We start from the raw sequence: 27,433 nt of genomic DNA, 5'->3' as shown, positions 1-27,433 counted from the left end.
ATTATTCTGCGCCTGTGTAACACTTTCACAAGCTGTCATGAGGAATGGCCAAACTTAGCTGCAGTGACAGCAATACTTTCTCCAAGCCGATGGGCGTGTCTCAATCCTGCTGCATGAATGCATAAATGTATAGTAATGTAAACTTAGTGGGCCATCTTAAATGCATGATGTCATCAGATTGCATTTAGATGCCTTGTCATCCTCGGAGCCGCAGCCTCACATGAAGGCGGGTATGTTCTTGTGCATGTTTGTATGCTCGTGTGTTTTACAAAGATGTGAATACATTTATTCATCCCCCGATGAACCCGCCCCTCCCCCTCCCCGCCACCGCAATTTCCAGACGAGCGTTGGTGCTGAGTTTTCAAGCAGTTTGTTGACTGTTGATTGTAAGTGCCCGAATTTAGGAAGGCAGCCATTTCTAATCATGAGAATTACATTGCTTAGCAACCGGAAAATCAAGTTAAACAATACCATTGCTTATTCTTGGTCACAGACTGCAACGCTGAGAACGCATCAGTCTCCACTGAAGCTGTTCCACGCTCCTCCCAACACACACACAACCACACACACACATGTACACACACACGCAAGCATAGCCATTCACAGACAATATACAAATGGTAATTTACTTTTGACTTGTGTTACAGCATTAGCTCCACATTTAGTTTGATCACAGAGTGAACAACTTGGGAAAAAAGGCCCTTTTTTTTTGTAAGATTTCTGCAGTATGAAAAAAGATGTTTGAAATGAAAAAATCCTTTGAGGGTTCCTGTAGCATATTAAGCTATTAAGAGTTGCGTAAATGGTATCTATTTCATTACAGTGATCAAGGATTAAATTAGAGGCTTGAGCCCTGTAACATATACATTAAGTCTCCTCCAAGGCTGAGGGAGCCCTCTGCTTCCCAAAGGTCATTAGAGCTGAGGAGCGAATATGGCCCCCAGTCTCTTCTTGCCTCTCTCCACTTTCTCCTCCTTCTCTTTCTCTTCTCTTTCATACTTTCCAAACCATCGTACAAGACGAGACCATTTTTTTAAGTTTCTATTTTCACACTTTACTGTGTTTATCCTTTTTTCCACCCCCCCCCCCCCCCCCCCCTCTTCTTGTGTTGTGAGTGTAGACATATGAATGTGTATATAAGCCTACCTGGCTAACAGCGCACTTGCAACTTGAGACAAAGTCTATATTTCTGTATTCCCCTCCCCCCTAAGTTTAAAAGAGTTCTGCAGAGTATGAGTCTGTTAACCTGGAAGTGAGGAAGGCCCAGTATCAGTGTTGGCACAAAGGGCCAGTCACAGGGAGTGGAGTTGGCAGGGGTTGAGCTGTGTGGCCCTGTTGGATTTTAGGGGCTGCATTATGCATTCATGTTTAGTCTCAGGTGCTACGTTTTATCCCCAGGCCAGCTTGGACACATTTTCAATGGACCTTTTGGATGAAAAACTGTATAGGTGGGAGCAAAAATGATTTTCATGCTTATAGAGATCTGCCGCTTTGTTCTGTCAGATTCAATTACCTCACCTCTAATTAGGGAGCTATAGAGGAGGCTGGGTTTGTGATCCACACATCACACTGTGGAGCCTGCTGATAATGTGAGGTATCGCTATCACAGCCCGGCCACAAGCTCCCCACATTGCAGACGGCTGGAAAAAGCATGCCATGAAATTAGTAGTCACTCATACAGTTTCGAGGCACACATACACACATATATTTGTTTAGTGCTCTTCTTCTTTTTTTCTTCTTTTTTTTTCAGTGTGACTTTTGGAGGCAAGGTTGGCACATCTGTATGTTTTTTTTTTTTCTTCTTCCATTTTCTGTTTTAGCCCACTGAGGCACAGGCTCATGTACTGAGTGTTTTCCTGAAAGATATACTCCTTCCACCACCTCTGTCCGTACTCTTCTCTTCCCTGCTCCCCTTCCTCTGTGACTCATTAATCCTCTGTCCATCATATGGTCTCAGAGTATCACCCCATTTTATAGACTCAGTGGGGGCATTACCATATCCCTCTCCGGAGCTCCACTCCGCATGGCCGATCCCTATCAGACAGAGGCCATGCCATGAACAAAAGAGCCACTGTGATCAAGCCTGCATTCAGCTACCAATGTCTCTATTAGCATTGGCTGCTCCTGCCTGCTGCTCCTGCTGCATGACTGTTTGAACAGGGGCTGAGATTTCTTTCTCTAGTCAGCAGAGGAAGAGCCTGATGAATGTGGATGATACAGCTGAGGGCGGGGAGGTGTGGATGACAGGATTGCGGGGTGGACAGGGATACCTGGACACTGACCTTGATTGAGGGGAAGTTCAGACAGGGTGCAGTTTCCTAAAACGTGCTAGTTCAATTCTGCAAATATGAATCATTGTGGTGGCAAACCCAGCCTCTGTAAAGAGTGAAGTTGATGAATTTACACTTGAAAGTCTTATCGGTTTAGTTGTCAGCTGTAAGGGTGAAGATACTTATTTCTGGGCTGCAACTAATGATTATTCTCTTTATTAATCTAATGAATGTTTTTCATGATAAATTGATTAATTGTTTAATTGAGTGTTTCACAACCTCTTTTGGGCTCGTGACACCTTTAAATTAAGCAAAATCTATACTTGTTACCTCTCATCACAGATTATAGTGATTTTTCCTTCTTAGATTGTTACATTTGGAGGACTTTAATAGGCCTGGAAAGATGAAAGTGTCCAGGATTTCATGAGAAAAAGGCACCAATAAGAGCAAAGTCCAATTTTTTGGAAATGCATTACATTTTGTATAACAGGATTATTTTTATTTAGCATTTATTATGTTTGTTTTTTTAGCCTCACACCTCCTGAAGGTCCAGTGTGCTGTTTTTTGTCCAACCAAACATCCCAAAACATTAATGCATTTAATTTTCAATGGCATAAAACAGAGACAAGCATAAAATCAGGCATTTACTGTCAGAGATTGGAATAACAGAATCAATGTTAGGCATTCTTGAAGGTTTAGGACAATCAGTTCAGCACTAATTTATTCTGTTTTCGTGTGGTTTTGAAAATACAACAAATCTAACTGAACGCTGATTTGTTCAGGAATTGGGGTTTACAAAATGCAGTTAATGAGATGTTGTGAAAGCGGTTTCAAAATTCTAAAAAGTTTCCATTTGATGGAGGCTCGGTTTTCTTGTGTAAACAGTATCATAGTTTAAGACAACCGCATGGAGCAGAGCGGTCTTCCCAGATAACATTGCAAAAACAAAACAGACACAATAAGTAGAAAGCATGAAAGACATCACATAGATTTCCCAAAAAAGCATTGTATAATATTTCTGCTGAGCGATTACTTCCGAGATCACCTCCTGTCTTAAATTCCTCGCTTCTTGCAGATTTTTGCATCTGTTGTAATGAGCGCTCCCCTTTTTTTTTTTTTTGAGCAGATTGTGTTGTTTTCTATGGCGGAGGGGAAATGCAAACGCTCTCTCTGCGGTGTCATTGGCCATCTGAACTCCAGAGGAGGCTTGATAAGGGGGTGAAGCGGCAGACATTCCTCTGGCCCAATTCGCCAGCAGACCCTATAGAAATGCACCAACAAGCGCGGGTCACACAGTGAATGTGACAGGATTTTAAACAGTACACAACTAAATATAGCAGGAACGCCACTATCAGAAAATGAGTTAGGAGTGTGGTGCTAGTCGTTTAGAAAGTCATTATTCTTATCATTGCTGTCTCTGAAATAATTTCAGGTCTCTCCATGCAATGAATACTGTATAATAAACTAAACATGTGAGAATGCGAACAAACTTTGGTAATCTACGCATTCCCTAAGAAGTAGCCATCAGACCCCCTTTAAAGTCCCTGACTATGTGGAGTATTTCATTTTTTCATATTCAGTAAGGCCTCCAATATCTCAGTATCTGTTTGAAAATGCTCCATTTAGTTACTGTTAGAGTGGGGAAGTGAGATGCCCTTATTCTGAGTCTATTAAACCTCAATTCTATCTCATCTTATCTACCTAATCTTTGTGTCTTATTGACCATGAAGTTTATCTTTAATCTCTCTTTACCCTTATTATCGCACAACACTGTAGGTCTATTTTCTATGGTGCTTCAGTGTTGCTGTATTTGCCGGCAACAGAGGAGGAATCATTTAGTTGTACACACAGTTCTTATTCAGCTGTGTAATGGAATGTGTACAGAGTGTGTATATAGAAATGTATTTTCCCGCTTTCTTTCACACTGTCTTCAATTGCCTTGGCAGGAGCTTTTAACGCCAGTCATACAATCTCCCCTTGATACTGCGATATATATCTCTCAGTATCATCTTAAGCGATGGTAGACTCTTCGAGTCACTTCACGCCTCGCTTCACTCCTCAGCGAATCAGCAGAAGGCATCAGATAAGATCATAAAACTGTATCCTAATTTAAAAGCAGCACTCTGCCTCCGCAGTGTCTATTAGAGATCTGTGTGCTAATTCTTTTCATGTCCGGGGCTCCTGCAGATGTAGGCCTCTACAAAGGAGTAATTTATAAGACTAATGAAAAGAGCAAGCAGTTTGTGGACATCAGGGGGGTCTTTTATGAGGCTCGGTGCGGGAAGAAAGAGAAACAGGAGAGGCACACCAGCCCCACTTTCTGAACTGAAATTATTGCTTTATTAAAGCTGAGGGGCTCACTCCCGCTACAATAGAACAAACACATTGAAAGGTGTCGAGAGGATATCAGCGTACTCTGTTTGAGCTCCAGGATGATGCACAAGAGGCTGCAACATAGCTCATGTGTGACAGGCAGAAACGGAGACAGCACCCACATCTAGCAGGCGGTGATGACAGCACTTTTGATATGATTATTCACTCTCAGTTTAAACACAGCTCCAGAAGGAGGCTTTTTTTTCTGTGGTTGAAAATGACACAGATTTCTTGCCTGGACTGTATTATTTCATATACAAACTAACTCTAAATTTGAAGTGTTCCATCGCTTCTTTGCTATGGTAATTCATGTGCAGACATTGGAGACATGTTTTGGCGTGAAGGAGAGGTGTGCAAGATGCACATTATCTTAATAACATTCAAATGCCGGGTGAGATGTTTTTCAGAGCTAATACAATTCAGGTAGCAGTACAGTAATTCCATCAACGCCCTTGATTGAAGCAAAATGGTAATATGCAAATACCAAAAGAGATGTACAGCTACAAGCAAAACTCTGAAATCATTTAGATTTAAAGAAATAATATTGCACAGAGGGGGGAAAAATTAATCACACGGAAAAGTGTCTCCTTTAAGATTGCACTGGTGTATTACCCGGAGGCATGGAATGTAAATGGAAAATCAACATTGTACCCTGTGATAAGGCTAACAAATTAATAAAAGTATTTTCTTTCCTCCTCCCATGCGGATGCCTGTATGAAAAGTCTGGAAGGGAACTTTTTTATTTTCCCCCTCCGTCTGTGTGAGGGTTTTGCTTTGCAGGTAACGGGATTAACATCAACGCTCACCTTGGCTGCATATCAGCTTGTTTTTCAGAAAACACACAGTCTCACAGGTCCTTTTCAACCGCTACAATGGAAAGACCTTTGTGAAATATGATGGTAAAATAATATTCTTTATTGACATGGCCTAATTTTTGACTATAGTGAATATCTGAAGACGGAGTGTACAGACAGTACAGGGCTCTGCTGGGTGTTTAATTGCGTCTGCGTTTGTAGTATTTCAACAAAAGAAACAAAGAGAAGCAGAAGTTTTTTGTGTTTTTTTTTTTGTCTTAGAAGCCTGAAGGGTGTGATGAAACTCCTGAACATCTCCCTTGTGTGTCTGTATGTGTGTGTGTGTGTCTGCATGTGTGTGCGTGTTCCCTCAGGTCCTCTGGAGGATGGCCTGGAGGAAGAAGAGGAGGAGTGTGTCTCCGAGGAGAACGAGCTCCTGGCCAAAGACGAGTTCTCGGTGGAAGAGAACTTCTCTACCGAGTTTGAGACCGAGAACATGAGCTGCGAGGACATGGAGTACTTCTGCAACAAAGGTGAGGACGCTCGTTTACTTATTTTCAACCCAAACTCCAAAAAGCAGTTCTCCACAAGCGGCGTGCGGTGCTCTCTTTTTCAAATTCCTAACACCAGACAATATGCTAAGCCAACCCTTGTGCCAGGCATCAAAAAATAAGTTAAACTCCTGCCAATGGCGTCTAATAAAATTCCTCAACATGTTCAAATCAAACCTGGCAGAACTTGTATCCGTATCAGAATTTCTCCCGCATCATTGCCTAGAGTTGAAACTATCCATTTTGATATTTGATCCCTGCTATCCACCCAAGAGCAGTGGTTTGATCTGAGAGAGAGATGGCATCGGCAACACCGGCTCTCCCTCTGTGATAGTGCTGTGAAGGTGTGCTACGGTACACCAATGCACTGGAGAGCGTGGCACTTTCCCTTTGAGTCGGCGCTAAAGCTCTGTGAACACTCAGCAGCACCTGCTACTGCTCGGAGGTCCAGCACTATAAAGCGCCTAGCATCGCCAAAATGCGCCCAAGTCCTCTTTGAACTCCAATTCAATTAGATTGCTTCTTTGTGTGTTTGTTTCATTTCGGTCACACCTTGCCATCACAGGAGCTAATTTGTGGTCTGCTCCAGGTTACAGTGTGAAGATGACAGACTTGTCCCGCCTCCTCCTTTTCCCCCCTTCAAATCCCTCCACCCCCACCACCACCACCTCTTCTTACCCCCCGGTCGCGTGGCATCGCTACCCCAGGTGTCCCCACTCTTACTGGCTCACGAATGCCATAAATTTGACTTTTTAATGAAGAACCAATGCTTTGAATGTGTGCCTCTTCTTTCTCCTTTCAAAGGGAAAATTGTTTAGAATTATTTCTTCACACTTCTAAACTGATGTGCCTCGTGGGATTACATTATTGAAGAAAAAATAAATCTTTCATGTTGCAGGTAGGCTATGCCCCAGTAATCGTATCAATAATGTCTTCCTTTTGTTCTCCGGGAAAATTTGAACGGCACAATTGTTTGGAAATTGCAATTACCAGCAACGCCTCGTTTGCTTTAGCCTTTGTCTCCGTGTCCCTACTCAAACTTCAAAGTAGAATGTATGGTCTTGCAATAGCCCAGTAGCTATGAAATAGATGGTGCGGTACGTATTGGTGGTTGAGGCAAGTCAAAGAAAAAAAAAAAGAAGAAGAAAGTACAACTTCTTAAAATCTTCAAAGAAGCTCGTCAAAGCCATTTGATATTCTTATTGTTTTGGATAAAACCGCATGAGGAACTGGGCCTCAAATCTACTTTCCCATGTTTATGAATAAAGTCAACACTAAATAGCAATCCAAAATGTCAAATGCTACTTTTCGGGGCACACTGGTAATCTGTTCCTTGTCATACACAAGCCCTACTAGTCCGATTTTTTTGTATTACTTTGCTATCTAAGCTTACAGTAGCTAAGTCTCCTTTTGCCTCCTAAGACCCGAATGATGTACTATCCAAAGCAAGTTGTGTGCCATCATCAGGTGTAGCCATTTTCTCCATGATCCCTTCCTCAATTAGATCTGTTTAAAACTAATGTCAGCGTGGCTTAAATTTACCCCACTTATGTGAAAACTGCCGTGAATTAAACAGGACGCAATCCTGGCGGCATTAAATGGTTTAAGTGTGTTATTCCTCGACTATAGGAGGAAAAAGAGAGCCCCCTTGATTAACTAAACCCTCTCAAATGTGATGGCGTGCTGTAATTAGCCCTGTGCGGACTTGAACGTGGGTTTTAAAGCAGCCACTCATCCCATGGCCTTTATCTTCTGCTGCTTCCCGGAGAATAAGGTCTCCCGTGTAAGGTTCCTCCACTGAGCAGTGACTCTCTGGTCTTAGCTTAGCCTTGTATCTGTGTAGTCACTCTCTGAAATGGGCTTGTCAGGGGGACCTAAAACCTCCATTAAAAGTTTCAGTCTATAATAGGTATTAAAAAGCTGTAGGAACACAAAGAGGAGTACCAATTTTCATTAACATATGAAGCACTTATTAACTTTGATCAGAGTGCGGTGAAGTAGCAAAGCCGCTTAAAGGCGCAAAGGTCAAGAAGTTGAATGCCACCAAAGACTCAGCCATTTGCCTTACCCTTGCAGAAAAGGGACTCCCCTGATAAGTGCATGGAGCACCTTGACGTCCCATCTTGGTATGAGGCTCGGAAACCTCTATATGAGGTGATGGTTCATAACCTCAATAACCATAACCTTTATAACGTGTTTAGTTAATGATGGCATGACTGTCTGGTGGCATCACATACAGAGGCCTGTTGCAACTCAAATGACAATAGTGAAAACTGTGAGTGTAATACATGGTTCAGACAAACAGAAGTTTCATATCTCAATATGTGTTCCTCAAAAAGTGTTTTTCGAACCCTTTTGGCTTGTGATCCTTTAAACAAAGCATTATCTATTTGCCTGTCAACAGTTTGTGACCTCTTCAAAATAAAAAAAAATGTTGTTGATTCATCTTTAGACATCTGAAGAGGTTAAAAAAAGAAGTTATCCAGTAATTCATGATGAAATACAGCAAAATGTAGTGGAACACATACAAATACAGTCAGTTTTGTGAAGCAGAGATTCTGTTTCATTTTGAAACCCTGCACATTTATGTTGTCTCGCACGGTAGCCTCCTGACCCCCCAGGGTGGTAAATACTGATGTACAGTATATTATCAATCATACAGCAAATGGTGCAGACTCTTCAGAGAGTATATCAGTTACAGCTCTACCTCTCATCTGCCCTATAATGTATGAAATGTACCTTGTCGGCGCCACTCCACATAACAATCCTGAAACAATATACCAGGGTGTGAAATGAAGCAGTTTGGTAGAATAGTGGAGCCCCAGAGAGAACGAACACTGTTTTAATAAACATGGAGTTAGAGGGGGTCTGCCTACCCCTACCTATCAAGAGCTCTGTGTGGAAAAAAAAGGCATGTATCTAAAGAAATAACCTTGGCTTTCCCTTGCGATTAAAACAGAACGTTAACCTCAAACAACTTCTTGTGCTCGGCCAATTTCACATTTATGGAGCTCTGCCTGTGAAGAGCCCACAGACGAACAAGTGAGTCCACAGCAAAGATTTATACTCTATTGACACACCTGGCGCTATAATTGTAAGAAAGATACCTTTTTTTATATACACTGAGTGGCATCTCTTTTTTTTTTTACTGAAATTGTGAAATTTCACCTTGCTGTTCCACCCCCTCTTTTATTGTTGGCTATCTGTGAAGTTCAGCACAGGGTGTTGCCACAAGCTGTTCCCTTTGTGCGTTCCAAGTGTTGTCAGATGACGAATGACTTCCTTAGTTAGCTCTGACAGTAAATTTACATGTCATTTCATGTGTCTCATTTTCTAGAAGTAGAAACACCTTCTTATGAAGTGATATTACATGATTTTTTTCCAGCTCGAAACATTCGATTCTGATGCTGTTGACGATGTTAATGTGTCAGGATGCATCGAGCTAAACTAAATGTGAACATTTGCACTCTGCACCGTTCTCCTCAAATTATAAAGTAGGCAGAAACATTTTATCACAGTGGAAGTGTAGATCGAAAGCTCACTTAGGACTTCACATAGCAAAATAACAAACCCACCTTGACCCTTCAGCTAACCTTTTCAATGCGAGCAGTGAGAGACATACAGTAACAAAACAGAAAGTGGCAGAATTAATTACGCTACTCTTTGTGTAACACAGAAGTAATCAGAATCTTCAGTAACAGAGGAGGGACGATCTCCTTGGCTCTTTAGCCACAGCTGCCAGTGCCCAGAATGGTAAATGTGGAATTTTAATGCACAGTTGATGCTGGAGAATATGGAGAAATGCTAATTTGTGGTGCGATAAGATGAATCGAGTCATCCCTTTAGCCCCATTTGACTCAGTGGAGGAAATTAATCATTAATGTTTGTTAAGTATGACAATCTAACTGGGCCAGATCTACATGCTCAGAGACTGAGGCAGAGTGAGATAAAGACCCAGGCAGCAGACAGGGAGGAAAACTGCCAGATTCTGTAATGATGGGAATTTATTGGCATTTAAAGAGACAGTGGCAAGGCATTTCACTAATAGCCTCCCTCCATTGGAGTGCTCTGCCTGCCACAAATTGCATGCAATTCAGACCTATTTTTCCGATAGCAGACAAGTCTTACAGCTATGCTTGACTTTGGTGAAAAAGGTTGCTTCCTGGATTTGACTTTATCTGTCGCAGTATAATCTGCATCAACAACCAAATATGCAATATCAACTGACTAGCACCACCACTGCTGGGGGGATGGTGGGTATCCCCTCCCCTAATATTACATTCTGAGAATCATTGCAAAGCTCCAATACTAGGAAGATTGTGATGGGTTTAGAGAAGTGGCAGTGGGTTAAAGTATTCGAGGCTAGAATTCAGTAACATATAGAATTGTGCAATCTTATACGAAGACTTAAAATTACTTATACTCCATTTTGCAGAAATTGCGACCTGTCTCTAGACTCAGTGGTCAGGATTAGAGTGCTCTGAGCTCCTTAAAGTCACGCACGAGAGATTGACATTTTCAAGGGCTTCCTTGGCAGAGACAATGCTAAAAGGGAGAGAAAAAGCCAATATGACTTTGTTGCTACCTTGCTCGAGGAATTGTTTGTGTAAATCGCCTATAAGCTTATTGACCTGAATGTGTGGCACGCTGCGTGTGACTGCGATTTGGCTAGAGAGCTGTCCTTTGATAAAGCAGCGATAGGGCTGATTTTAACAGCTCACTGGCTCCTCATGCATGCCCGCCAACCCTGCACCCAGCAGGCCGCTTCGCTCCCCGTCCCTCCCCGTCCCTTCTGTTCTGTTCGGCTTTCTCTCACTCAACCTTAAGTATCTCCATTTGATTGCTCAGGGAAAGGAACCTAAGCCAGATGTAAATTATGATCTAGGCGATAATGTAGAGGATGATCATTGACAATCTGTCTCTCTTGATAAGGCTGCGGAGGGTTTCGGTTCAAATGATGAAACAAGGCAGAGTCTCTATTACTTATAGTAGACCTCTGTGAATGAAATGGAGCACCTCAATCAATCCATTTCTATATCAGAAAGGTCAAAATTTCTGTAATTTAAAACCATAAAAAAAACAGCTCTCAGTATTCCTCTGTATTCCAGGTTATTTTTATCAAACTACTGTAAGAAAAGGAGTGCTGCTACAACACTGCTGTGCTTTTTCCTACTGACATTTGTGCAGGAAACTTCATCAAAGCCCTGTGACATTGTTCCCTGTGAGGTTGCTTGGGCGATTGTGTTTAAAATGCATTGCAAACTGTGTTAGATAGAAGGCAGAAAATCCTTAATCACTGCTTAATTAAGGAATCATCTTGTAGCTTCATTTCCCGGGCTGTAATTAAACACTTCCAATACGTTTCGTTACAGGGCTTAACATGTTCGCCTGAGATCAAGGTAGTGCCTTTAATGTTATCTCGCCAGCTTTTTTTAAACTCCGCTCCATTGGAAGGAACTGTTGATATACGCCTTTGTTATCCTCGTCATAATACGAGCCTGGTATGCTAAAGAGGTTCTCCAGGCCCAACAATAAATAGTGGGGGAATTTAGTTGAGTGGGCTCCCTGATAATATACTGGGAGAGGGAAGGAGTGAGGGCAGGGAGGGGGTGGGGGGGGGAGAAATCACCAGCCCAAGCAGACACTTGCATAAGCAAAACTGGGTCATAATGACCTCATGGGCTGTAAGTAGGACATTTCTGCAGACTTCCCTTCAGTATCACTTTTTTCTTCGTATACATCTCCTCTTTTAGTGCGAGGCAGAAAGCTGACATCCTTTTGGCAATGTTTGCTACCTTCTTTGAAGTGAGCCATGTCAAAAAAAGCTAAACAAGCATGGTGTGTGTGCTTGATCTGGAGATTAACCTTACTGAGGACGGACGGCGCTTGAGTGAAGAAGTGTGTGTCCCGTGGCAGTTGTCACTGGAAGTCTGATAACTAACACTCTTAAATGCTTTTTGGAAGCTGGGAGGGGGGGCGAAATCAGATACAGCTGTGGTAAACAACCATATGGCAATGACATGTATATATGTTTGTCTTATCACATTTAGTGACAGGTTGGATTTTTTTCATTTTGTGCTCTACTTGCCACATCTTAACAATATATTGTCGCTCACATCTTGATATATTCAAATTTAAATCTACACATCCATCCTTTTTTTCCTTGTTGAGTATGGAGTGTAGTAATCCATTGTAGTAATCCAGGCCTGTCCTTGACCGTTCACTATTGGGTTTAAAACATCAAAGGGATGGAAACGATATGGTGACAAAAGTGAGAGAAATGTTCCTCCATAAACTATCAACCACCACTACATGCCGCAGGCAGGTTTGCTCTTACTTGCCAGAGTTTGGAGAGACACTCTGCAACCACTGTGTCAGCCACATTGGATTTATATAGAACACCACACTAGGGGCACCTACTAAGCACTGATTTATGTGCCTATGAACTTTGAGTACAAACTGTGCTTACTGTAGGCGCCACAAAAATAGTTTTTCTCTCCTATGTAAGTGTGTCTAAGAACGTTCAAAAAGCGCTCCCGTCGGTTTAACTACTGCGCACTCAGAGGTGGAGTCTGTTTAACAAGGTCTTTAAGCACTTACATCCTGGAGAGAGATACCCAAATATCCTTTAGCATGGTCTGTGTGAGCACCGAGACTGTAAATCAGCCCTACATCCTATAACACACATTCTAGCTCGCTCCACAATAGATCAAACGGTAATAAATAGCCACCTCTCTCCCACACATTGCTTTCCTTCCTGTTCCATTGGGCTTCCTCCTGTTCCTGCAAGCACTCATGGGAACTCCTTTTACATAAAAGTGTGCAGCTGGACTCGGTGAGCTCACTCCAAATGTACATATACAGTACTATATAAACACAAAAACACAGTCGAACACAATGACAGTTTACATGAGAGCGTGACTGCAGATTGTGAGACACACACATAGGAAAGAGTTATAAAACTAGGTTGTTTTTTGATGGGATGACATCCAAAGTCTATGAGAATCTGCCCTTTGGAAAAGCACTGCAGTCCATAATGCTGTGCTTAATTACATTAGGTGTGTGAACATTAATTTGGGATTGATTGCTGCTCAGTTTGTGCGTTCTGTTCTTTAAAGGACTCCATTTTTTTCCTACCTTGCAGGAGAGGAAGACGGCAACCGAGAAGCAGGAGAGTCGGAGGTGGATGGGCAGGCCGAAAAGAACAGGCACGCTGCAGTGGGGCCAGACGAGTGGGATGGTCCAAGTAAGCAAAGCCTTCACATATCTTTCCTAGAGAGCCTCTGAGGGCCATCTGACAAAGTTACTGCCACTAAACTGCAACGCATGCTATAATATGTAAACTACAGTTCGATGGAAGGTATTGATTTGGCCAATGTATAAATGAGCATATGAAGGATATTAGTAGATACTTTAGCGTCTAAATTAAGACAGCATCATGTCTAGTATGGCAACTTTAGATGGATAAATGATTTAGAAGTCTGTATTCAATAGGACACACTTTAGCTCAACATGCCATTCAGTTAACAGTACATTCAATTATCAACAATTGCTCGCTCAAAAAGCAGCTTCATCACGTCTTTTTATAAAAATCCCAATAATGCAATGCAGATGTAGCATTTTTGAAGACACATTCAACAACACATTCTCTATCTTGTTTTGCCCTTTTACTAAAAGTAACTTCATCAAAGTGATGGATAATACATTGAACAAGATAGTTGCACAGCAATTACTGCTCAGCAATAGCCTACACCCACACTGCTGAACACACAAAATATGATTCCTTTTAATGCATGAAATGACCTCAAGAATTTATTGCAGGTACATGCGTTTGTAAAAAAGAAAAAAGAAAAGAGAGAGAGAGAGAGAGGGAGGAAAAAAGTGGATTTGGGCAAGTTGTGCTTGCTAGCTCGAAGCCCCCCGGGGTGTGTATTTTATACTGACAGTGAATCAGTGTTATCGCACCTATCAGATAATGCATTTATCATTAAATTTCACATTTGCATTTAAATCTGGGGAAGGAAATGAGCATTGCTGGCTAAAGATAAGAGCGCTGGGACGACAGTAATAAACCATCACTGTGATCAGTCAGGAGACAGGGCTGAGGGGGTCAGCTCAGAACTATGGGGGCCATGACAAAAAGAAGGCATCACATGCGGGAAAAGGCCGTTTTTTGGCGAGAAAATGCTGAGCTTAAAAATACTGCTTTGAAAAGGAGGGATGGATGTAGTATGACTAGATGTATGACTGACTGTAATTATGCTTCCCCCTCTACTTAGCCATCAGAATGAGAATTAGAGGCTCAGAAACACAGTGCTGGATTGGCAGAGGAGAGAGAGAGAGAGAGAGAGAGAGAGAGAGAGAGAGAGAGAGAGAGAGACAGAGAGACAGAGAGACAGAGGAGGGAGAATGGAGTTTTTATGTGTCTCTTGCATATAGTGAGGATAGTTGAACTGCAGAGGAGGTGATGTGAGACATGATGCCCATTTCATGTTTTACTAAACCACAGCCTGAGTGGTTCCGAGTTATCAAGTGACATTCGGTTTGAAGACTTCAACACAGTGTCCTAATCTCTGCTGTATTACATACTGAAAATGGCACTTAGCACATGGCTGCATCCAACTCAAAGAAACCTGCCTCTATATATATGTATTGTACACACTCAAGCTTGCTCTTAGCTGCAAGGATTATCGAAGAAAAACAAAAAAAAAAGAAATCGTTTTTCATAATCACCGCTGTACATTTCTCAACATCTCTATAATATTCCAACCAATTAATGATTGATTCACACTGAGGCGTTTGTGCCCCTCCTCTGTTTTCTCAATGGGCAGCACAGAGTGGGCAGAAATTAATCTTGGCGCATAATAATGCCATTCACTCTCCCATCATGGCTGCCATGAAAGGTCATTTCCCTTTTTAATTTTTCCCATTGTGCTGGGAAAGTCAGATGGGCATGTTATAATTTGAATAAAGAGGGGAATCAGACAATCAGATAGGAACATTTGAAATGACATGACTTCCTGTTCACAGCGATTAAAAGCAAATTTATTTAGTTTGAGACTGTCTACCCTTTAATCTCTTTGTAAATGTTCAGATAGTTCAGCATTCAAAAGTTCTTTGTTATTCTTTGGCTTAAGTTTAAGCAGGTGTGATTATGATCACCAACAGATAATTTTTAATCACTGCGCGTGTGCATCTGAATAGGATGTGTAATGGCTGTTGCATAAAAAGAGAGTGAAGCCTTTTAATGAGGTGGGCTAACTCGGTACATGCCCACCTGCTTTGGTGAATCTATTGAAGCACCTCCATACCGTTTCCCTTTTGCTGAGTAACAACAAAAGCCTTTACAATCTACATCCTGTAATTGAACTTTTTTTTTTGTCCCTTACATTTCATCTCCACTTTAGTAACTCATGTCAAGTGCTGTCTGCGATTGCCCCCCTGTTCTCTGATTGTCTTTCTGTCTGGAGCAGCAGAGAACCATACAGAATGACTCGCTATTAATCTGATAGCTTGCTCTTCTCTGTTGGGTCTCTGATGTGGAACACCCAGCGAGTTCCCTTTTTCTCTCTCTCCCTCGTCTCTACAAGTATGTCCTTAAGCAAATCTGCGAGCTGATCTTCTGTCTCGTGTTCATTTCTCGTCACGGATGTTTTGCAATCAGCCGCTGATTTGGGGCGATAGCGTGTCATGCTATTCTATTCATTTTCATGGACCGGCGGTGATAAGAATCTGACTCCGTCTCTCTCATTCTCTCCCATTTGCTCTCCTCTAGGCTAATTGGGAATGGTGCGTGTTAGCTAGCTAACTCTGCTAATGAACTTGTTCTCGGCCTTATCTAAATGCGTGCTCGTGTAAACCACCACCCCTTATGAAAGTCAGGGAAATCAAGGGTTCGTTAAGAGCGCTGTAATTGCGATCGCTGTCATTTCTGCTAAAAAAGTGTCTAGCCTGTAAAATAGCATATGATTCAGTGTGTTATACATATAGTATGTTAATACTGTTATGAACTAGTGGACCACTGAATCAAGATTAAAGGCTGCTGACATTTAACAATAGCACATTTGCCAGTTTCCATTGTCCACCACAGACATGATGATTCATTTGGCTGATTACATATTAATTGATGAATACTACACATGCAGTTGTAAACCCTTTGACCTGAATTTATTGTAATGCAGCACGCATACATACATTTACTCTGCATGTGATGTATTTGTTAGTTAAATAACTGTATCACAATGAATACAGAATACAAGACAATACAACTGTGTAGTCATATACTGGGGAACTCTTTTTTTCTTTTCTTTTTACCACATCTCTGCAGAGTAAAACATTATTATAAAGGGGCACGCCACTCATTTTATACATCAAGTCTAGCTTTTTGGCTTAAGCCAGAGTCAACACATTTGAATCAGAAAGCCTTCGTTACAAACTGAGAGCATTATGGGAAATCTTAGACTTTGCTGCTTTAAGATGTTCCCTTCTAGTTTTTTAATCAGTCCACTGTGAGTACCTCAACTGCATCAAAGTGTACTATTAAATTGCTACAATTCCCCTTGAACACACAGAATATTAGAGACAACAGCAACATGTAAACAACAGCGTTACTGATATTTGAATTCATCTTTATTTCGGTCTGAGTAAAAGAAGACATATATATACCACGAGTTGCTCTCCAGAAATGCATCAGTAAATATAAAAGGGTCTTATGCTACTGTTAGATTGTAATATATGTGTCAACCTTTTTCATCCCACATTAGTCCCACACTCTGCTCTCTAACTTCTAATTCTAAGCAGGTGCTCCCTTATGTTTTTGCATCATATAAAGAAGTGACTAAATTTAGATGTAATATAATTCATCAAATACACCTAAGATAACTCACACAGCAAAAACAGAAGCGTTGTGATCACCTTGTCCACAAATATCTCTTCTCTTGGCTGTCCCTGACGGCTGGCGTGTCCCAGCTTGCTCAGCTCCCGGTGCCAGTTGGGCACCGGCCAGGGCGAAGCAGGGGTCAGCCGAAAGGAGTGGCCATCTGAGAGTCTACCTGACAGTCGGACACAGACGGAGCACAAGCAAAGAGAACCTTCCCCCCAAACGATATCCATTTTCATCCACCCCCTTTTCTTTCGCCCTTTCAAGACATCAAACATGCACACGCTGAAAATGCAGCTTCACTCAGATGTAAAAACTCTCCAGTCTCATTTTTTGACTCCAGCCAACCCAGAAGGGTCTGTGACCGATCAGTCTTCTTCCAGTCTTCCAAAAGAGAAAGAAAAAAAAAACAATAACCATTTCAGGTTTAATGCACATATGTCATGCTAGGAGAATTGGAAGACCAGATGGCCACGATACTGTGGCAGGTGCCTCAACAAATGTTTGCAGTTGCCCGTGCTGCTATTTATATCGTGGTGAAACACAGACACACAAATATTTGCAAAAGGACAGTGGGCCCTTTTTGTTGTGAGTCAAAGTGATCACCAAAATAAACAGATGGGATTAAACCTTTTGGGCATCAGTCACCTGAACTTTGAAATTCCCTTAGTTCATGTAAAGAAACTTCAATTCAGGTGTAAAAAATGATGAAAAAGCTAAAATAAAGGTAGAAATATGATCATTCAAGTGGTCTTTATTAGTAGATAGTTCAATTTTGTTTAATTGTAATCAATGGTGCATGAAGTATTGTTCATATTTTTGCATTTAAGCTGCATAGTCTTTTGGACATTTGGCTTTAACTGAACTGAAAGTGAAACCGAGTACAAATACTGTGAAAAACTTTGAAGTTGCTGGCATAGCAACAGTCCATTTGAGCACAGTTCAGTCAGGTTACTCTCAGTAAACAGGCATTTTCTAAGTCGGCACCCAAGTCCATTATAAAGTCAGGGTGTCGTCAAGGAAGGAGGGGTGAGCTGAAATGAGGGAGAGAGACAAACGGAGCACCCAGATGCAGATTAGGCTGCAGAAGATGAGGGTGTAAAAGGGATTTAATGGTAGGATGGATTAGAGAAATCCTTGTAACAATGTTAAATAATTATGGTTCCAGCCGAGATCAAAGCGCCATTGATTGAACCCCTCAAGCCTTCAGCACACGGAGTCTTGGAAAGCAAAGATTGGTAAACTAGTGCTCAGACCACTCCGGCTGCTCCAGTTAAATTGGATTGGAAATATTAGGATATAGATGAATCCTTCAGGAGGCTTTCGCAAAGCTTTTGTCACCGGAAATGTAGCTTGGGAACGGTATGAAAGGTTTGATAGTGTACTGTCTCGACAGAATCATAAGACGAGGGTGTCGCAGCTGTCTCCACTGATACCTAAGCGTTTTAAGTAGACTTATAGACACACTTGACTGTTATATCAGCAAACTGAAAACTTTCTGCGCAGGCTTTCATTCAAGGTTTTATTTTTTTCTCCTCCCCCCCTCGTCTTGTAATCAAGAAATTTGGACGTGCATCATGGCAATTCTCTCTCAGAAAAGGATGGTTTTATCTCGCTCCTCCAGGGGTTTATTCAAAAGTCTTCTGACAAGTCTCACAAAACATGAATGACACTGAGATTGCTGATACTGATGATGAAAGTACATCATCAGCGTCTCTGTGAGTTCTGGGCCCTGAGCGATGTAAAATTAAATTGCAATCAAAGTACTATGTGTAAACATTGTCTGTCTTCTTCCAAATACATTTATTTCTTAAGAGATTGTTGATGAAGGCTTTATACTGTATGCATCACCTGTGTGCAGAGAAAAACACCCTCCCCCCTTCCTACACCGCCACACACACACACAAATACATAGAGACTTGACTCAGACAAACATATAGAATGGTACACATATGTTTTTACACATAGCTTCCCTTATTAGGACATTGCATTGATTTCCCTTCATTGTGGGCAGCCTTACCCAAACCCTAACCGTAACCTTAACCATAACCAATTGATTCCTAACCCTAATCTTAACCTCACCTCAGTTCACACATACCACTAAGCTTAACCAGGACCTCAGAAATCACGTTTTGTCTCACTATGATTGAGCTCCCCATAAGAACTATTGGTTCCAATAAGGTCTGTGTTTATACCGGAAAAGGTCCCAATGAGGTAACAAAAATACGCACACGCATACTAAGGTAACAAAAATATGCACACACAAACACACACATACACACATACAATTTCACAATGTGTGATTATAATGATGAAATATGCAACAAGAGATTAGACAAATCACTGTACTCCTGTGCTGCATCGCCTTGATGCAAATTTAGTCACTGATCCGCTATACTAAGAGGCTTTATGGAGGAACTTCATGGTTGTTAGTTATATAATCTAAAATAGGGCAAAATGCAATCACCGTTCTTATCATCTGAGGAAGATGTCACCATATTCGGTTCTAGTTTTGTATGGATACGTAGGATGTGGCACATTGAGAATGCCCTTAATAAGATAATTCACTTTCAACCCATTTTGTCCACATCTCAACCAAATTTGTGTCCACTTAAAAAAAAAAATCACAATAGCATCAATAGCACAATCTTTTCTTTATCTTTTTTTTTTTTTTTTTTTTTTACTGTGATTATTATTTCACATGAACAAGTCCAAAGAATTCAGCAGGGAAAGAAAAAAAAAGAGCTGTTGCTAAATATAAAGCTGACTTAAAACGCGGCTGGTGGTGGTGTTTCTGCCCCCAGGGACTTGACACCCATCGTGTCTTTCTTTAGCTCTCTGAATATGTTTGTTCTGCAATGCTTACCCTCCCAGGCACACGTTTTTCTAAGAGGTATCATTGTAATTGGTTGAATATTTGATGTGTGTGTTTAGCATTAACATGGAGACACTTGTGCAAGCTGTGCTAGGGAATATAATACTGGGTAAACTGGATTGCTCAACTGAAACTTACTTGCATGTGGAAATGTTCATTTCTTTTGGCCTTTTTAAATAAAACTACAGAGGATATTTGAGTGACTTTGGTTTGTAGTTCTTTTTCATACATGAATTTGCAAGGCTCTTCTGCTAAATCTGGATGCGAGCACTTCAGATAGTGCTTAGTTTCATATGCATGTGTGCAATACTGCTTTTCTTTCATTCAGTTTGGTTTTTGTCATTATTATTTGGTCATAGGAATGCACTCAGTCTCATCCGAGCCATATCTCTCCCAAAACCCCCTACCCTTCTCTCTCTCTCTCTCTCTCTCTCTCCCTCCCACACACACTCACACACATGTACAGCGTTCACACTGATAGGTATTGATATCAGAACAGTGCTCCTGCCTGTGAAGGCCTCTCATAGGTGATGAACAGCTGGGCCCAGCTGGGCCCGGCTTGGCCCGCTTGTCACGCCAATTCCGCCTCCTCTTATTTTTTGTTCAGGGGTGGTGGGGGGTGGGGCCCGCTTGTCAAGTGAATTAAAATACCAAATAATAGTAATAATAATGATAATAAAAAGTTAATAAAAAATGGCATGTTCCTCCCTGATTGTGCGAGTGTTGTGGTATTCAATTATGCAATTTTCATTGGCATATTAATCATCTTTTCAACAAACAAGCCGCCGTTAATTAAAGCAAAGCATGGATAAAGACGTGTTGCCGGATCATCACTCCGTTTATCACCGCGCACAGACCCGCAGTTAAGTAAATTCAGGCTGTGAGATGAATTTCAATGGTCTCTCTGCTTCTTCCTCTGTGTGTTCGCACATATGTGTGTGTGTAGTTAACCATTTGTTTCTGCACATTGTGTTTTGGAGGTGGGGTTAGTGACGTTTCATGTCAGTTTGTGTGGGAAATAGATTTTTTTTCACACGTGTAAGGAGCTGTTGAGAATGACTTTAATTGTTTAATATAGACCTCCAATTCATGTGGCAGTTCTTTTTTTAAATTATATCCATTCCTTCTGCACAGATTTGAAGGTTTAATAGTCTTTGATTGTGACTACCACGGTTCAGATTAGTCAGACTGACTCAGGTTGTATGGCTTTAGATTTTTCTTTTGCCTCTCAGTGGCCACACTGAATGTGCAGAGGAGGCTACTGAAGCCATATGACATCTCTGTACACACAGGACAGCTCTGCCCATTCTCCTTGTCTCTTTTTCTCTGCTCTTTTTGTGCCGCCTCTGTGCCTTGCTCATTGGTGGGAGGGGATGGAGATTATTCAGGATCTGGTAAGATATGGGCTTCTGTAATCATAGCTCACTGCCTCTACTGTCATTCAGTCACTAAATAGAAGTGAGAAAATGTCTTGGTGACGGGAGCAGCCAGACAGCCGTGCAAGTACTTGAGTTCCGCCAGCAGAAAAAGAACTCAAGGCATCTGTAGACATGTCGCTTGTCCCTGTCCCTCATTGTGGAGCAACTTTATCAGCGCCAGCCGCTCACCCACTTGCTAAACTGGAGGGCCAGTCGCCTCTTAACTTAAACATAAGATCTTTGTGGTTTGAAGCACTCGGCTGCTCTGCGCCCCAATGTGGATCTGAAAGGCAAACATGAATCCAGTGTCGCCGTCGCCCATCACAAAATCACACCTCATGGAAAACTTGTTTCTGCTGTGTTAGCTTGAATCTAAATGCAGTCAAACAGACTGTTGCACTGGAGCAATATCCCCCCACTACCACTCTACCACCACCACCACCACCACCAAAGAAAAAAAAAAGAGAGATGATGGAAAGAAAGAAAGAGAGAGTGAGGAAGGGAGGGACGGAGAGAGAGGAGGAGGAGGAGGAGGGGTAATGGGAGAGAGATGGAGATGGAGAAAGAGAAGGAGTGAGAGAGAGAGAGAGAGAGAGAGAGAGGGAGAAAGAGAGAGGAGGGGGGAGAGAAAAGTCAAAAACCTCCACATAACAATGCCGGAGAAAAATCAGAACATTTTCCACCGAAAGATGGGCCATTTCCAAATCCTTGTGCCCTATCAGACAAATTAAAGTAAATCAAGCATGAAATGAAGCAGAAGAGCCCGGAGATAAGGCTCCTTTAAGTCGTTTACAGATTAGGACAGAGAGAGAGAGAGAGAGAGAGAGAGAGAGAGAGAGAGTGAGAGAGAGAGAGAGAGGTGCATCTGGTCTCTGGCAGTGAAGGAGGCTAGTTTCTCATTTCACAATAGCAGCCTGTGTATAGGATTACTCTCCCCTGTCACCGACATGAGGAGCAGTGGGGGAATACACGTCCACAAAATGTGTCTAAATATGTCCCCTCAGAAATGTCTCAGACCAAAAAAAAAAAAAAAACCTCTAGGCGCAGACCAGATGTGACACGAGATAAACAAACATGTTACACACGTATAGGGTTTGACCCGTTGCAATCACTCTTTTTTTTTGTGTGATTTTGTTTGTTATTTTTTCCGTCGACTCTTCACCTTTTCTTATGCTCAAGTGGCTTCATCACGGCGCGGCTTAAAATTCAAATGAATGCAGGATTGGCTGAGCCGCGTCACGTGATTGTACGGCTGTCAGCTCCTATGCACATGTTAAGCACGCCTTAGATCAGGTTTGGGGGGAGGTGGGAAGGGGAGGTGATGGTGGAGGGGTGTGTGGTGGTGGTGGTGGTGGTGGTGGGGGGGGGGGGGGTTGTTGTTGTACAAATTATATTCCGAAAATGTGATTTTGTTTTAATGCTGCATCGCTCTGTAAACTGGTTTGTTTAATATGTACGTCGTACTTCTATTTTCTGTCTTACATCAACAGATTAATTGCTGTTTTATTTTAGTACTCGCGAATAATCAAAACATAATTATGGAGGTAGTTGCTCATGGAGGAACGATATTTTACAGTGTACACACAAACACACACACACATAGAGGCAGGCGCACACACTCGTTCATGCATGCACGCAGGAACTAAACAACCCCCCCCCCCCTTTCCACCCTCACACACTCGCTTACTTACACACACACACTCACTTGCACCCACGCGAGGCGAGGGTGCACTGCTCTTTGATGCCGCCTGTAGAGCCCTCGCTGGATTTTGTTTCACTCCTTTCGTGTATCTTTTCTCGGGAGCGATGAGAGGTGGGCTCGGCCGCGGCGCTCGGCTCGCATCCGACAGAGACGAGAGCTGGCCCCGGTCGCCAGGTTGCTGCTCTCCCAAGCCTCGACCTTGACCTTCCCAGCCCAAGTCTTAGGTTTAGCTCCTTTATCTCGCTATCTCCAGGCATTTAAAAATACTCCTGAAACTCAATGATTTAACCCGCTTTTACGCTGTTCACATCAAAACTGGATGAAAAAAAAAGCTTAATCCATCTTATCTGTTGACTGTCAAACTGCTCCGGCTAAAACCTACTCACAAAAGACAACTAGGTCACCCAGGAAAAAAAACAGAATTCCCCGTTACCCAGGGGAAGTTGCAGCCTGGTAATTGACTTGGGAGGAGATTCAGGAGTACTTTAAAAATAGTCTCTTGCTGAATTAACTACAGAATATCAAGACCTGGAAGTGGCAATGTTTACTTGTTTTCCTTTCTAAAAAGTTATTTGTTTAGATATTCCATAGCACGGAATATTTTTAAACCCCAATCTCTACCTGTATTTACTTCCAAATATAACAATTGCATCTCATGCTGTGTTTTACACACTTATTTATAGCAAGAGCAAGACTGAAAAGACTAACTTCCTTTTGCAGCTCAATTCTTAGCCTTTTTATCCATCCATCTCAAATACATGCATTCCCAGTGAACATACCATCAATTACTCATTCATCCTGACACACTCAGGTAGAGTAATGTCCTTTTGATGGTTCTGAAATTTTAAGAAAAGCATTTAAAATAATCAGATTGCAGCAGGAGTGGTGTGTGTCCTCTAGATGTTGTCGGCGATAGGGAGATATCTTTGTGTGAGGACAGTCATTCTTTAAGTTTTGCTGTCTGCCTTTACATGCTATCAATAGAAATTGTAGTGCTTCTCTAAAGATGGATGTCTCACAGATTGTTGTCAGCAGGCCTGCCGCTAACTTCGCCAGGCTTTTGTTGAAACTGAGCGCTTGACAGCTGGTATATTTCAATTGCTCAATGACACCAAACAACGGTCTCCATGTTGATAATGTACTGCAAGTTCTTGCATGTGAGCTAGTGAGTGAGTGACTGTGTATGTGTATGTGTGTGTGTCTAGCTGCACTAATCTGTACTTTCTCATTTATTTATTTCAGTTCAGATTCAAAGAGGGTCATGGGAAAGATCCTGGGTTGTCCTCATGATTTACATCCAGTGCCAACGTTCAGTATGCAGGAAGTAGTGCGAGCCAGAAAGTAAGAGTGTGTAGAGTGTGTGGGGAGGAGGATGGGCATGTAGCGTGTCAGACTAGTCTTGTCACACACCTGGACTTAAGGTTTGGCTCCTTAATAATCGTAACCACGGTTTCTGCTTACCTTAAATAATGTTTTCAAACCTATAGTTCAATTCTCGCTGTTCCTAATCAGTGTAACTTTCATTTTCATCTCAGTGCATTTCTTTTCACATGGGAAAAATTTAAGGAAAACCGAACAGCATCATTAAAAGTCTCATGAGGACACTCCCTCCTCTCACAGGTTAGCTGTATCTGGGGTTGGAGCGAGAAAATAAACACAGGAAGAAGGTCCTGGCTGCCCAAATGTCAACGAGGCAACATACTTTGCCAGTCCAGTCATGCATCCGCATCCCACTATGCAAAGTGCACCTGGCTACAGGAGCTGTTGAGCTCATAGCTCAAACTTGCATGAGTATATTTGAGGTCAGAATTTCTTTTGTGACCGGACCAAGACCACTTCCTCTGGGTCTTGGCGTGGTTGTTTTGATCCACACTCAGGTATGATTGCTGCCCAGATGAATCATACCAAATAAGAACACAAACCAAACGATACAGGTTTTAAATGGAGCTTAGTTGCCCCAATTTTTAACATAATTATACCATTTTTATTTGACATATCCATGATATTCTCCCCCCAACCTGAACCGACCAGGATTTCATCACCATTTGATATAATCTCATCATTCTTGTCTGCCGATGGCGTTGAAACACCTGAATTCCCAGCTGTCTCTGAGCTATATTTCCAAGGCATTGTTGAGGCTTTCTACAATGAGCGGGGTGAGTGTCTTCCATCCATTGAATCCCCCCCTCAACCACCCGCGTCACCCCACAACCCCCTACTGAGCCTGTGTGGAGTATCACAGCTAAAAATGCCCTAATCCCCTTGGCTTGTTTAACTCTTTCCCCCCAAGCAGTCCACCGCCTGAAAACAAGCCTGACCTAAAGGGTGAATCCCCCCTTACCAAATCGCCCCCCACCCCTCTTCTCCCCACACACACACACACACACTTCTCATTTGACCAAACTCATGTGGTTGCCTGGAAACTTGCTGTCCAGCAAACGGTCAACTCTTTCCCCCCTGCTGTTCAAAAGGGACCTGCGCCAAAAAAGCAGCCATATCTAGGCGGGTTGGGTTGGGGAGGATAGAGGTGGGTGAGGAGGAGGTGATGTGTGCTGTCTGGGATGGGTGGATGGGTTCCTTCAGTGTTTTTAAAACAAGCCCCTTCTCAGAGATAATAGTGTGAGCTGTGGGTTATAAATGATGCATTTTGCTCACTTGGACCTGATAATAGCGGTTTGGGTTGGGGGGGAGAAAGTTCATCGCTCTCTTATCAAAGCTCTGTGACATTTCTCCTTCAGCTGTAAAATTTCATATCACATATCTGCTTTAAAGATGTGGCACCTTTTGTTGAACTGATACAGTGGATTCCATTTCACCCCATATGCCTCTCATGGTATATTAATTTATAGCCCATTTGCTGGCTCTATAACACGCCCTATCAGTAGAGATGACTGGGATTCAGTAGGACATCTCTGAATTGCCACACACAGGTTATTGAACTTTGAACAGCAGTCATTTATTTGCTTTGATTCAAAGGTACGGCTTGATATCAAAAGGGATCGTCTGCAGTGTGAAGCTCAGGCATATTTTCCCCACTTGTCTCCACTCTGTTGTTCCTTGTTTCCCTCTAACATCCGCTCTTGCTCCTATTATACTCAAGACATCTGGAAAATAGTGAAATAAACCTTTTGCTAGATCACTAATCAGGGTATTTTCTTACTGTCCCTGGAGGGGGTTTTTCTCTTTAAAGTTGGTTCCTTGAACTAGTTAGAGAAGTCAAATCCTTGTTGAAAAGAACTTGAGCAGATCCATTGCTTTAACAAATGTTAATCTGCAGTAGCAAGTTGATGATGTCATTTGTCATTTCGGACCATTAGCACAGACTTTACTCCAGGCCAGAATTTATATTAAGAAAATCCAGTCTTACACCTCTTTTACATTAATAGAAACATTCAGGGTGAAATCTATCATCATATTTTAACGTATTAAGGAAAATGTGAGGAATTTTTAAAGAAAGAATGTAAATGGGTTTTTAAAAAAACTGATTAAACAGGTTTAAAATTAAAGTTATCCCATATTCCAAACCTTTAACCACCTAAATATCACACTTTGCTTCAACCATTAGATCTTTACTTTAATTTTCAGTGGAGATGCTAAAAACATGAGGCTGAATTTATGGCAAAATGTTTATTAAATGATGCAAGAAAATCACCTGTGTTGGAGTTTTGAATTTAAACACATGGGTTTGAGTATATCAATCAGTGTAAACATAATATAACATCAATGAAGAACTGGAACGAGCTCATACGGAATGTATTGTACATTCGATACTGTCAGACAGTGTGGAATAACATGATTTTCCTTCCCTTTATGCCACATCAGGGGCAATAAAAGGGGGAAAATTGCATCGTATTTAAAGTAGAAAGTGTCTCTATCTGTCAATAGTCCACACCCATTTCTTCTTTAAATCATACTAGCCTGGCACCCTGCCACCAAGAAGCGTATTAGTATTCAGTCATAGGCCACTGAAGGGAGAGAAGAGGTTCCTTATTCCTCTGCACAATAACAGAAAATGGACACACGTACACACACACAACAAAAAAAAACAAACAGATGCCAGCGTGGAGCATCTTGGGTGCTATCTGAGGAGGATCTCTCCACACAAAGGGACATTCATTGGTCTGCCAAGTATCTGTGGAGTGCAGGAACAGACCCTAGAGTCTAGCGACAGATGATGATCTTATCGAGGGTGGGGTGGAGGGTAGTTGGTGGTTGAGGGGGTGTTGAGGGCGGGGGGGTGGTGGTGTAGAGGGTGAAGGTGGTGGAGAGGGGTTGGTTGGGATTCGGAGGAGGGGGTACAGCTCTTGAGCCACATCATTATGATTGGCCAAATGTGTGGCATTTGAGAATTGGATGATGAGGAAAGTTGAAGAGAAAACACAGGCTTGTTAAATCTCCTAATAGTCAATGATGAGCTTTCTTTATACTTCTGAATGTTGTTAAGAGTTTGACGGGTAAAACACTGCCTCGTGAATTTGTCCTAAATGTATTTTTGTTGTGTTGGGTCATAGATTTGGAATGTAGGGGCGTGTAAGGAGTTGAATAATTACTTCGACATTAAGACTTTTTGG

General features: G+C 42.0%; 1 protein-coding gene across 1 annotated transcript in view; it reads left to right on the top strand.

Moving 5' to 3' along the window:
• Positions 1 to 5,263: 5,263 nt before the first annotated feature.
• The window catches only part of zfpm2a (zinc finger protein, FOG family member 2a), an 86,046-nt gene continuing 63,876 nt past the window's right edge, over positions 5,264 to 27,433 (top strand). Inside the window, exons 1-3 of the mRNA XM_062422393.1 lie at positions 5,264 to 5,270; positions 5,812 to 5,970; positions 13,133 to 13,234. Coding sequence (XP_062278377.1) covers positions 5,264 to 5,270; positions 5,812 to 5,970; positions 13,133 to 13,234 — 268 coding nt within the window. The remainder of the gene's footprint in view (positions 5,271 to 5,811; positions 5,971 to 13,132; positions 13,235 to 27,433) is intronic.

This window comes from Scomber scombrus, chromosome 7 (assembly GCF_963691925.1).
Source record: "Scomber scombrus chromosome 7, fScoSco1.1, whole genome shotgun sequence".
In the NCBI taxonomy this organism is placed as follows: domain Eukaryota; kingdom Metazoa; phylum Chordata; class Actinopteri; order Scombriformes; family Scombridae; genus Scomber; species Scomber scombrus.
Note: the sequence above shows the minus strand (reverse complement) of the source record. Positions and strands in the feature narration are given on the sequence as shown.